At 44.3% G+C, this 12,042-nt stretch overlaps 1 protein-coding gene across 1 annotated transcript in view; it reads right to left on the reverse strand.

The window, feature by feature from the left end:
• Window positions 1–12,042, reverse strand: part of Nos1ap (nitric oxide synthase 1 adaptor protein) — a 273,199-nt gene that overhangs the window by 59,470 nt on the left and 201,687 nt on the right. Inside the window, 1 exon segment of the mRNA NM_138922.3 lies at window positions 1,457–1,515. Within this exon segment, the coding sequence (NP_620277.2) occupies window positions 1,457–1,515 (59 nt within the window).

Raw genomic sequence — 12,042 nt, forward strand, 5'->3', positions numbered from 1 at the left:
AGCCTTTTCTCATCAATCAAGTAGATAGTAATTGTTCCCTGTAGTGAATTACCATAACTTATGTTAATTTTCATAGAGTCATTTAATGCATTCATCTACCCGCCTATTGCCACTTATTAAGTGCCTCTTATGGGCCAGGCGCAGACTTGACACTACATACGCAAAGGTGAACAGGGAATAGTTCCTCCTTTAAAGAACTTTACAGTCTAATAGCAAGGGTGATGAATTCATTAATTACTTAATGAGAAGAAGACAAGTTGCAATAACGCACGGAAACAACAATTTAGCTTCATCAACAGATGCATGGCAATTATTTGAGGTTGGGTAAAAGGCAAAATTCTAACTCTGGGTCTCCAAACTCTCCTCCTGCTGACTGCTTTCCTGGTGTAGAAAACAAGAAGAAGGGAGGAGGTGGTCCTACAGAATCCAGGACCTGCAGAATCCAGGACAGAAGAAAGGTGGCCTCGGGTCAAGGGCATGCCATGGTTCCCCGGAAAACTCTGGGTTTTGTGTGTTATTGTTGTGGTTTTCTCCTCTCTAGCAAAAACATTTGGGTGACAGGCATCAGACATCTGTGGGAGTCATACCAATGTAATTGTGAAAGCAACATCTGAGTGTATGTCAGCTCGGTTTGCTATAATAACACACCCGTAAGCTAGATGGCTTGCAACATTAATGTTTTATTTCATACAGTTCTTGGGTAGTCTAATATCAAGGGACTGGCAGTCTCAGGTCTCATAAATGTTTATTTTCTGGTTTAGACATGGTACCCAAGAGCCTCGTTCTCATATGCTGATAAGAGTAAGCTAAGAGCTCTCTGGAACCTCTCTTATCAGAGCACTAACCCTGAACATCTACCCTCATGACCTCATGACCTAATTACCTCAGAGTCCCCACCACCACCACCCAGGGCTATCAGCTTGAGGGTTAATATCTCCACAGATGAATTTTGGAGGACCATAAGCATTGGGAATAGGTAGGGTACTGGTGGTTTCATTTAGGACATTTTGCTTTTTCACGTGATCAAAACCCCTTCACTATGTCCAAATCCTAAAGAGGAAGAAAAGTGGAAGAGACGGCGACAGGGAAATTGGAAGTATGGGGGAAGAGATAACTCAGTTATCTTGCTTCTCACAATCAATATATATGCAATTATGGAATTTCAAGTAGCACAGAAATCAGCACAAATTGAAAAGCCTTCCAATTACAATGTGGCCATTTGAATTAAATACCACAGAGAAATCCTTCAAACCTCCCCCCACGGCAATTCATGACCAGAAAAACTTCTCATCTTAAAGATATTTACATCTACAGAAATATGAGGTCTCAGAGGGGAAAGCCATTAGTCCTTTATTTAACTTGGTTGGCACCCACGGGTCCTAAGAGATGATGGCTCCAGGAGCTGGTGAGGTTCTCTGGGCTCAGCACCCTCCCGAGTGCTGGGCAGGGCTCTTACCTGTAGATAGGGTCCTGCATCACCAGCATCTTGCTCTCATCCCACGTCCACTCCTTTTTCTGCAATAAAAGAAGCTGTAAATGAATAAGTTAGGCTTGTCCTCAGGACAGAACCAGGGCTCTCTGTGTGCTGCTAATGCATATGCAAATACGTGCCTTTCGCTCCTGGCCTTTTCCCTCTAAGAGGCTCAGAGCTGATTGCTTCCAAAGGACAAGTGGAAAATGTCATGTGTCTGGTCTGATCAGTTTCCTCCAAGCACTTTAAGAAAGTATCTCTCTAGGCACAAGAAGATGGGCAGGAGACCAGAAGGCCTCATGGGAGCACAGGCAGACTCTAAATTTCCTTAGAGACATTAAAAAGACAAGAGGCCATACATTAATCGAGAGGTGTGGAAGAAGGGGAATGAAAGGAAGAAGAGGGTGAGGATAAAACTTCATGATGTGTGGAGGATGCTGTTAAAAGCAAGGAAAATGTAGTCTCAGGCTCCTCTGGGAGGGGACGGGGGTTTATCCTATGTCGGGTAAGTGTAATTAGTGCCTTTGCAGTTACTCATCAAAGGATATTCGTTCTGGCTGTGATCAACTTTCTGTGACAGGAGAAGCATGATGGTAAGCATGGGGAAGAGTAAACTCAGACTGAAGTGACTTAAGAAGGGAGCAGCACCCCAGGATGAGGAGAGAAAGCAGGAGCTCAACAACCAACCACCTTCCCTGCGGCCTGACTCCCCCACCGCAGGGACAGAGTCCTGCTCCACCCTTCCGGTCTTTGTCACAGATACACAGAGCTGTCCAAGACACCAGGGAAGACTGGACTCATCTGTGAACCAAAAGGAGGGCAGGGAAACACTGCATTAATGAATGGAGTCTTTTAGCAAGGTGGAGTTTTAAATAAGAGGCACAGGGTGGCTGGCCACTCTCAAAACATGGGGTTTGGAAGGTCTCCAGGAGATTATAGAATACCATGTTCAGGCCCAGAAAGTAACATCAGAAGAAGTAAGCAGCTTTAACACACACACACACACACACACACACACACACACACACACACACACACACACACACACACAGACTTTAAATCCTTTTGTTCTGAGAACCTCATACCTGCATGTAATGTGTTTTGATCAAATCTGTCCTCTTTCTCCCCTTTCACCTCCTCCCCTATCTTCTGCTTTTTGTTCCCAACACCATGTATTCTTTTCTTTATATCAACGGAGAGCATGTAGTGTTGCCTGCATTGGGTGGGTATAGGATCATTTATGGGCGCATGAAACTGACTCTCCCTTTCCCAGCAGCCATCAAGCGCCATTAGCTCCTCAGCTAAGGATGGGTCTCTACCTCAGCCGCGCTGGGAATGGCTGGCTTGATCCACTATAAACAGTCACAGTTGTTGACATCCACTCTCTTAATCCTGGAAGACGTAACATCCATCCAATACTGGAGGGAGACTTAGACCGCTTTATAAGCACTCAGGATTAATCAGCTTAAACAGTTTTACAGACAACAAATTTTCAGTCAGAACCGTAACTATTGTTTAAAGATTCTCTTTCATAATGGCTACTCGCTACCGTCCAACAAACATTCTGAATGGCCTCTCTATAATAGCACACAATGGGGAAACTAATTTTTTAAGAACCCTTTCTAAACACAGCAGGTCCTTACACTAAATCCCAGATTTGCAAACAGCCCTTACTGGACATGTTTTCCAAACTTTTTGCTACCGTAGTTGACACATTTTTGTACAACACTTGATCCTGCTTCTATGAAGTAACCTGTGGTCTGATCAGCATGGTAGAAAACCACATTCCTTTCTGTGTTCTAGTCATGACAGCAGGAACCCATCAAGTTCACCCCAATCATTAGTTGCCTCCTAACCCTACAGATACGCTAGAGTTGATTTCCAGCTAAAAAACCCAGATATTTTCAAAGTTCCAAGTCCAAATACATGGATGCCTGTTTTCAACACACAAATGTTTACTGTAAGCATTATTTAAAGAGCAACATATAGTATGTTTAAAATGTGATTTGATTTAGGGGTGGTGATTTTTTTTATGTCATGGACGTTAAGCCACATCTATAGTCACAATAAATTCTTTCAACTCAACCAGCAACATTTATAAAGCACCTACCATTTGCTTCTGAGCCCTCCAGTCGAGTTTTATTTGACTGTCAAAGTTTTTGGTTCTAATGTTTCTATTTGGATACATATTCTTATCAACATATTCTTATGCTTCTACTTTCTACTTTTTTAAATCTGTTCAAAGACAGAAGCCAGACATGGTGACACATGCCTAAAATCCCAAGCAGGTAAGAAAACAGAGGATTATTGACCCCAGGAGTTATAGACCAGCCTAGGCAATATAGTAAGGCATGAACTCGAAATGAAAACAAAAACAAGAGCATTTGGGATTGCTCCTAAGAGCATTTTTGTGACTGTCTCCTTAAAGTCTTTCTCAGACAACGTCAACATAGCTGGCATCCTGGTGTTAACATTCACTGATTGTCTTTTGCTCTTCTGCTCAGAGTGAGATTTCTGTCATTTTCACATCTTCAGGATGACTCTTCTAGCTATATAGATGCTCTCTGACATGTATAGCCCTTGGGTCTGGTTAATTTCAGTGTAGGATTTTTTTTTAATTGGGAAGCTTTTTTACAATAAAATTTATTGTTTTAACTGAGATTTTTCTTATTCCTTCTATGGCAAATGACTTTCAGGTGAAACCCAGACTCTTTACACTATTGTAAGACTTGAGATTCATTGAAAACTTTGTTTTACTATCATCCCACATCAATGCCCCAACAGGGGAAAGAGAAAGACACCATGTTGCTAATGGTGGTTCTCCCACTGGCCTCTGCAGACACCCAAGGGGACTTCCTGTGCTTACCCATGTCTGTACAGTTCTAGCGTCCCATTGAGGTCGGGGTGTATGTGTGTGTGGGTGCTTTGTGCCTACTTGCAAGTGTCCTCCCCGGACTAAAGCATGTCTACTTAGCCTCATTACTCCTGGGCAATGGTGGGAGTCCAGACCCCCACTGACATCACACGGGGTTTACCATTGACTAGGACGGAAGTCCTGGCTCTCAGCCTTCTCTGACAGCATTCTTTGGGTGCCTGATTCTAGCACATCCGTGGGGAAGTCAGGGCTCTGCTTCACCAGGTTGGCTTTGTTGGTTGAGTCTATGAAGAACAGTTTTATTTTCTAAGCATCTGCCTGTTAGAATAGTTAGGCCTAACAGTGTTCTTCCTTGCCAAGCGGGCCTTCCTCATGTTCTCTGGGTAGCGAACAGGCTTGCTTGTGCTCCTGTGGCATAACTGGGTTGCCAGCTTCTCAAGCTCCAAGTCTGGGATAGATGAAGCATTAAGAAACCTCTGCCCACACCATTTAATTTCTGCTTTCCGGGTTCTGAGCCCCAGTGATGGCAGATAGTTTCTGGGACCTGCAGCATACATTTCTACCAATGTGGCTGGAGTGCTGAGAGAGAAATCAGGCACCAGATTATGTTTCTTCCCTGCCCAACAGCGTTCCTCCAAAGTCAAAGATAACCCTGGGAGGACTCTTCTTTGCAACTCTAAAGAATGCAACCAATCCTGTCTTTAAGAGAAAGGAACAGAGAGGAAAAAGAGTGCAGAACAGCTATTTCCCTTTTTTTGGCATTCTTGGACAGGATGGTGGCAAGCCAGGCTCCAGGCATCTTGTATGAATTTCACGGGGATCAACCAACACTGGCGGAGACCGTAGAAATCAGAAATTAATTTTAGATGTGCTATCCCCACATCTGCAGAGCATATCCACAGAAGGAAGGCAACCTCTAACAATACTTCTACCTAATTAGTTTCCTTTTTCTGAAAATTCCCATTAAAATCCTCTCCTCTTCATTAAAAAACCTTTGCGGTGAGCCTTGGGCAAATCCAATAAATTCATGAAGAGGGCAAGAATGGATTAAGGTAACTCAAAGGGTTTGGGAGAGCCTCCCCAGGGTTTTGCTTCTCTAAGAACCTTTAGGCAAGCACAGGCATTGTTTTGGTTTTGGTTTTGGTTTGTCTTAATCACAGTATCATCCCTGGACCAGTAATACTCCCAGAACATTGGAGCAGAGGTGTCTGCACCCCTCATCAAACTCCTCCTCTTGGTAATTTTCCTACCCACCTCTTCCAAATAATGCCCCAAAGCATGGCTCACCAAGGAGAGATGCGGCCCCTGGTTGGCAGCCTGGTCAGGACAGAACTGAGTCTTCATGTTCTTAGAATAATGCTGGCCCTACTGCCTGGAGCAATCTAGAAACCATGCAGTGCTGGGAATGGCTCACCCCAGGGGGAGCCCCATGCACAGCACTGTTTTAGCTGACGAACATGATGGGGTTTTGTTTCTGCAGCACAGGGGATTAAGCCTAGAGACTCCTGCAGCATGCCACCGCCCAGCTATATACCCAGCTTGACTGAAGAAGTATTAGTCTCCTTAGTCTGAAGTGAACCCTTGTCAACTCTACTCTGCAAGCATTTTAAAGGCAAATAGACAACAACATGAACAAGCCACTTCCTTCTTACTTTTCCAAATGAAAATACTCTTTTCATGGAAAAAAAAATGTGGTGGTGGTGGTGGTGGTGGTGGTGGTGGTGGTGGTGGTGGTGGTGGTGGTGGTGATGATGATGATGATGATGATGATGATGAAATAGGAAGAAAGGAGTGGGCTTTATAAGATTACAAATTAAGGTTAGTTTCAAGCTTAGGCTAGATAAGTATAATTGAACAGTTACTTTAGCCAAACTGGTCCCACCATCTTCAGCAAGCCCACATAACTTCCAAGCTGTAGCCAAAGCCAGCTTCCTTCTCCCACCCTCCCTCCTTACATAAATGTTTGAAAACAGGGCTTCGGTTCTTGGTAGCTGTGAGGACATTTTTTGTTTTGCTACTCTCCATCCTGGCCCAGCTGTGGTCTCTGAGACAGACAGGAAATGAAGGCATAGAAGAGGGGGCACAGGACTCTATCCCAGCAGCAGCAGCGCCCCTCCAGGTGCCCTCTGGGGACTGGGTGTCCTTCATAGCATAGGAGGAGCAAAGGACAGGGCTGCCTTTGACCTCCTTCCACCGCAGACATGTGTCACACAGCACCTTCAGGAGTGCAAGCATTAAGAGAAGAAGGGCAGGGATTAGCAAAGTCCCCAAAAGATAACGTTTTCCTCTCACTAGGTCTGCAAATGGAATGGAATGAAGGCCAGCCATGAGTGTGGAGCCAGTACCTGACTCCATGCAAACAGTTAGCCTCCAGCCACACCCCATTCTGCAGTCCTGGGTGTATGACTCCTGCCTTTGATTCCTTGTCTCCTGCTTGCCTCCCAGGGCACTGCTGGGCCACAGCCAAGGTTATTAACCTAACCACCTCTCTAAACATCTAACCCCACAATCTGGCAGTCAGCTGCCTTTTCCCAGGTGCCACCCCATTTGACCTTCTAGGCCTTTGCCTGCCATTTGCTTCTTTTCAGACTAAGAGGGCAGATCAGAAAGGACAAAGTGGGAGCTCACCTTTACCTGTTTCGCTTTTTATTCTTAGATGTCTCCTAGTTGCTATGGGAGGAAAACCCATTGAATCTTTGTTTTCAAATAAAAAAATATATCTTTATATGTATGAATGTTTTACCTACATGTATGTATGCATGCATGCATGTATATGTGTATGTGTATGTGTACCATGTACATGTCTAGTGACCATGGAAGCCAAAAGAGAGCATCACATCCCCTGGAACTGGATTTCTAGATGGTTATGTAGATACTGGAATCCTGGGTCCACTTCAAGGGCAACAGTGTTCTTACCTGCTGAGCCATCTCTCCAAACAAGATCTTCTACTGGCTTTTCTTGTTTTGTTTTGAAACAGTATCTCTTGTAGCCAAGGGTAGCCTTGAACTTATAAAGAGCTAAGGACAACCTTAAACTTCTAATCCTTCCTCCTCTGTCTCTAAAATATTAAGACTACAGATCAGTAGGACTACAACTGGTTTGTGTGGTGCAAGAGATCAAATCCAAGGCTTTGTGCACTCGAGGCAAAGACTCTACTGGCTAAACTACATCTCTAGCTCCCATTGATCTATTTAAACAGGCAACTTCTGCATAACACTTCCAACTACATATTAAAATTAGCCTTCACTTTAAAGATGAACAGGGAGGGTCCGAGGGCAAATGGTTTCTCTCTAAGGCCGTCTCACCTGTTGTAAATGGTCCACCTTATCTTCTGCTCCTTAACCCTATTCTCTTTGTTACTTCTGGTGAGGAAATAAAAACGCTTTCCTCTCCACTGCCAGGAAGGTCTCACCTCCATCAGAGAGTTGGGCTGAAGGGCCCATAGTATTTGTGGTTGACGGCTGGCTGGGATAAATACAGACTTCATTCCTCTATGTACTGAACTCATGTCAGATCCTGTGTAGAAAGCCCCAGCCATTTTGTCTTTGCAAAAGCTCATATCAGGAACTATTCTGTGAGATCTGTTTCAGAGGTAGGACTGCTTACTAAAAGCAGGAAGAGAGCAAAACAGAGTCAAGAGTAACTAGCAACATGGCCCTCCTCCTTCTGAATGTCAGAAATCTATATGCCATCTTGGAAGCCCTCTCCTAAGAACCCCAAAGCAGAGAAGGACTATTTATTGAAATATATTTGTTAAACAATATGATTTCTAATAAGAGATCATAGGTAAGCACATGCTAAAGCCTGAAGTTTGGTACTGTTCACTCACTGGACATCAATGGCGACTTATTTTAAAATAAAAATAAAAGGCCCTGCAAGCTGAGATAAACACAGGCTAGATAAACTCTGTTTGACATACTCTCCATGCTTCTAGGTGAACAGTTATTAGACTAAAAATAAAGCTGTCTCCCACACTCAGAGCTGTCTATGGCCATAGGATGGTGCATTTCAAACCTGAAGTGCTAATGAACTCCCACAGTGCATGGGATCGCTTTTGTGGTTATTTTAAAACTAGCAGGAAATAAAGTCTTATACAATGCATTGGGGAGACACCTGTCTTCTACACAATGCATTGGGAAGACACCCATCTCCACAATCCAGTGGGAAGATACCTGTTCCAGCTTTAGTCTGTGGATTCTCATTCTTGTCCTGGCACCAACTACCTGGTGACTTAGCTCTCATCCTGTCTTGCCACATCTAATCAACTTAGGGGTGGGGTCATAAAGCAGATTCTTTCTGAAGTCCTTCTAAACTGCAGTTCTATAACTTTGAGAGCCTCCTTTTCTTACCCAGTTAGATCAGAAGGCACTCTTTGTTTCCATAGTAACACTACCACTTGGCCAGAAAGATAACTGCCTTGTGAGGTGCTGTGGCCTTGTGATACAAGTTAAAGACTGGATCTGGCAGAGGATGTAGGTGAGTGGTAAAATGCTTGCCTGACATGCGTCAGGTCCTGAGTTCAATCCTCAGGTCTGGAAAAACAACAAATGGGGGTGGGGCAAAAGAGCATCAGAATGGTCCGCACATCATAGGGTACGTGAGGATTTAGGAAGTATGAGTCCATCCAACACCACGAGAACAGCGTAGGTGCTCAATGCCAGTGAATGCTATGATTAGCTGCATTCTCATCATCGTGGGTAATTACTGCCGTCATTTTGTTCCCTCTCTTTCTAACTTCCAAAGCAGATGAAATAACATGTTAGAGACATGGTCCCTTCCCACGAGAGGCTCACACACAGCTGGAGAAAGAGATGAATTGTTCTAAAGTGAGGATGGAAGGAAGCATAGGTCAGTGGTTCAATACATGCTGGCACCTCTCTAGCACCCCAAACACAACGAAACAACTCTAATGCAATTCTGTAAGAGCTGTAAGTGGACCTTATATGGAAGCGCAGTGCCATCAGAGGTAGTTAATTTGGGGCTGGCAAGGCAGTTCAATGGTAAAGGCATTTGTTATCAACCTGCTCTCCCTAGTTTTCATGCGCATGTGTGCATGCATACACACAGAAATGTGATAAAAAATGTTTTTAAGAAACATTTAATTTGGGGCTGAGAAAATGCCTAATGTCAAATATGCTATGGACCTGAGTTTGGATTCCTAGACATGATAGGTGGATAGACAGACAGACAGACAGACAACACACATATACATACACAAATGTAATTTTTTTTTTAAAAAGAAATGGCTATTTTAAGGCTGTAGAGATGGCTCATTCAGGAAAGTGTCTGGTCCGTAAGCATTAGGGACCTGAATTTGGATTCCCAGCACCCATACAAAAGGCACCAAAAAGCACATGCCTATAACATTAGTGTTGGGAAGGCGGAGGCAGGGGATCATGCAAGTGAAATCTATGAGTCCTAATATCAGTGAGAAACTATATCTCAAAAATAAGGTAGAGAATGATAGGAAATATTCAGCATTGACCTCTGCCCTCCATGCATATGTGTACATACTTACAAATCGTATACTTATAATCCCCTCTCTCTCTCTCTCTCTCTCTCTCTCTCTCTCTCTCTCTCTCTCTCTCTCTGTCTCCCCGTCCTTCCTTCCCTTCCTCCCTCCCTCTTTCCACACCGGTGTATGTGTCTTCTCTAACATCCTATCTCATCTACTTTGGAAAGCGGGATGAGAGAGAACAAAACCAAAGCAAAGCCACACACCACATGTGCATACCCATAATTCCTCTATGCATCTGTCCTGTAGTTCCCAGAACATGGTAGAGCCATGGTATTTGCTTATTAGAATGTTCAAGCCACCTGTCTTCAATGCCAATCTGTCACCTTAGCAATCTCAGCAAAGTTAGTGGTTTACTGAAGAAATCACATGGGACCGAGCTGTTTAACAGAAAAATCCCTTGGCTGAAGATCAAGGTTAATCTTAGGATTCTACTCCCCAGCAAATGGTGCTCTAGTGTGATTCTGGGATTATAATTAATAACTATGATTAGATACACAGAAAAGATAACTACTTGGGCCTTCCTGAACATTGAAAATGATGTTCTGATTGGAAGACATCAAAGCAAAGCCAATTATCTTAGCAACTGAGCTTATGATACTAATTCAACTTAAGATTCATTATCTGCTGGCATCGGTTCAGGAAGAGCATTCCTGGATGCTTGTTAGCAAAACCAAAGGGATGGTTTTTACCCAGCGATGAGATGCATCATGTCTAGCTACTGCCCGAGCTAGTGGAACATGTATGAAGATCTGAGTCTCCCAGACAAATCCAACTAAAAAGGGATCCTTCTCGGATTGTGGGGTGTGTGTGCACACACACGCATGGCTAAAATCCTTGCACATGTCAATCCAGGTATGTTACTCCTCAGGAGATTTTGAGACAGGGTCTATCCATGGCCTGCAGTTCTACAGAGAGGTTAGGCTGGCAGAGGTAAGTCCCAGGGATGCACCTGCATGCACTGCTGGGATTGTACCATGCTCAGTTTTATTCATGGTGGGGTGTGTCTATGTGGCACATAGATTCATATATGTTTCGCATGTGTCTAGGTGAATATATGAACATCTGCATATGTGTACATGTAAAAGTCCAGAGTTTACGTCTGCTGTTGTACTCTATTTATTGAGGCAGTCTTTCATTAAAGCTATAGTTCACTGACTCCAACTTGTCTAGCCAGCCAGGACACTTGTCTCCATTTGCCAAGTGTTGGGTTACAGACAGCCAACATCCTTGCCTGGCTTTTACCCAGGTGTTGGGGATCTCGAACTCCAGTCTTTACTGGACAGCAAGCTCTTTGTCCACTGAGCCCTCTCAAGCCCCCGTGCTCAGCTTCTTTACATTGGTCCTGGGGACCAAACCCTACTGGTCCCTGCTCAGCTTTAAACTGACACACTGACAGAAAAGGACAACGGCGTGATGACCTAAGGAAACACCTTAGGATGCCACTACATATCCCACTGCTAATTTCTTCTGGATTTCAAGACCCCACTACACACAGATAGCATTCATTCATCTAGATAGCCAAGAGCCACAGGTAATGAAAACATTCTAGAAACGTCCAGCCATCCAGGAAAGTGCTGAACTCACAAAATCTCCCTGCCCTAAATCTCACTAGGAGGCAGGGGCCCCTTTTAAGAGACGTCTCCTCTGGTGGGAAGAACTTCACTATCGATCAGTTATAGATAGTTTTAAGACAAGGGAGTTCTGGGAGTTGTGTGACCCCAGAGTATCCCTAGAAGACTGAAACAATATGGCCACCCATTAGCCTCTGAGGTCTGTCTGCTTTCTCCACGGCCCATTCTGTTGTCAGAGGCTTGAGGATGGTCAGGTGACCTGGATTTATATATACGATATATATTTATTTCAAAAGCATGGCTCCACAGCTCGTGCTGAGATCTGAACTGAAACACCGACAAAAATCCCCACTATGCCAGTCCTTCGCTTCCCAGTTAAAGGCTCCAAATGAATTGCTCAGAACAGGTCAGGAAGGGTGCTGCCAGGACCAGAACCCGGGTCTTCTCGCCTCTGCCAACAGTTCCTCCCAGCATGCCACACTGACCCAGTGGAACCCAAAATGCTTCTTGTACGAGAGGGGGACAATTCAGCATCTTATGAGCTAGTTACTGAGTACTAGGCAGGCATGCCAGGCTGCGCACAAGCCGAGCTGCTGCTCTGCCTGT

Source organism: Rattus norvegicus, chromosome 13 (assembly GCF_021556685.1).
Source record: "Rattus norvegicus strain SHRSP/BbbUtx chromosome 13, alternate assembly SHRSP_T2T, whole genome shotgun sequence".
NCBI classification, from domain to species: Eukaryota; Metazoa; Chordata; class Mammalia; order Rodentia; family Muridae; genus Rattus; species Rattus norvegicus.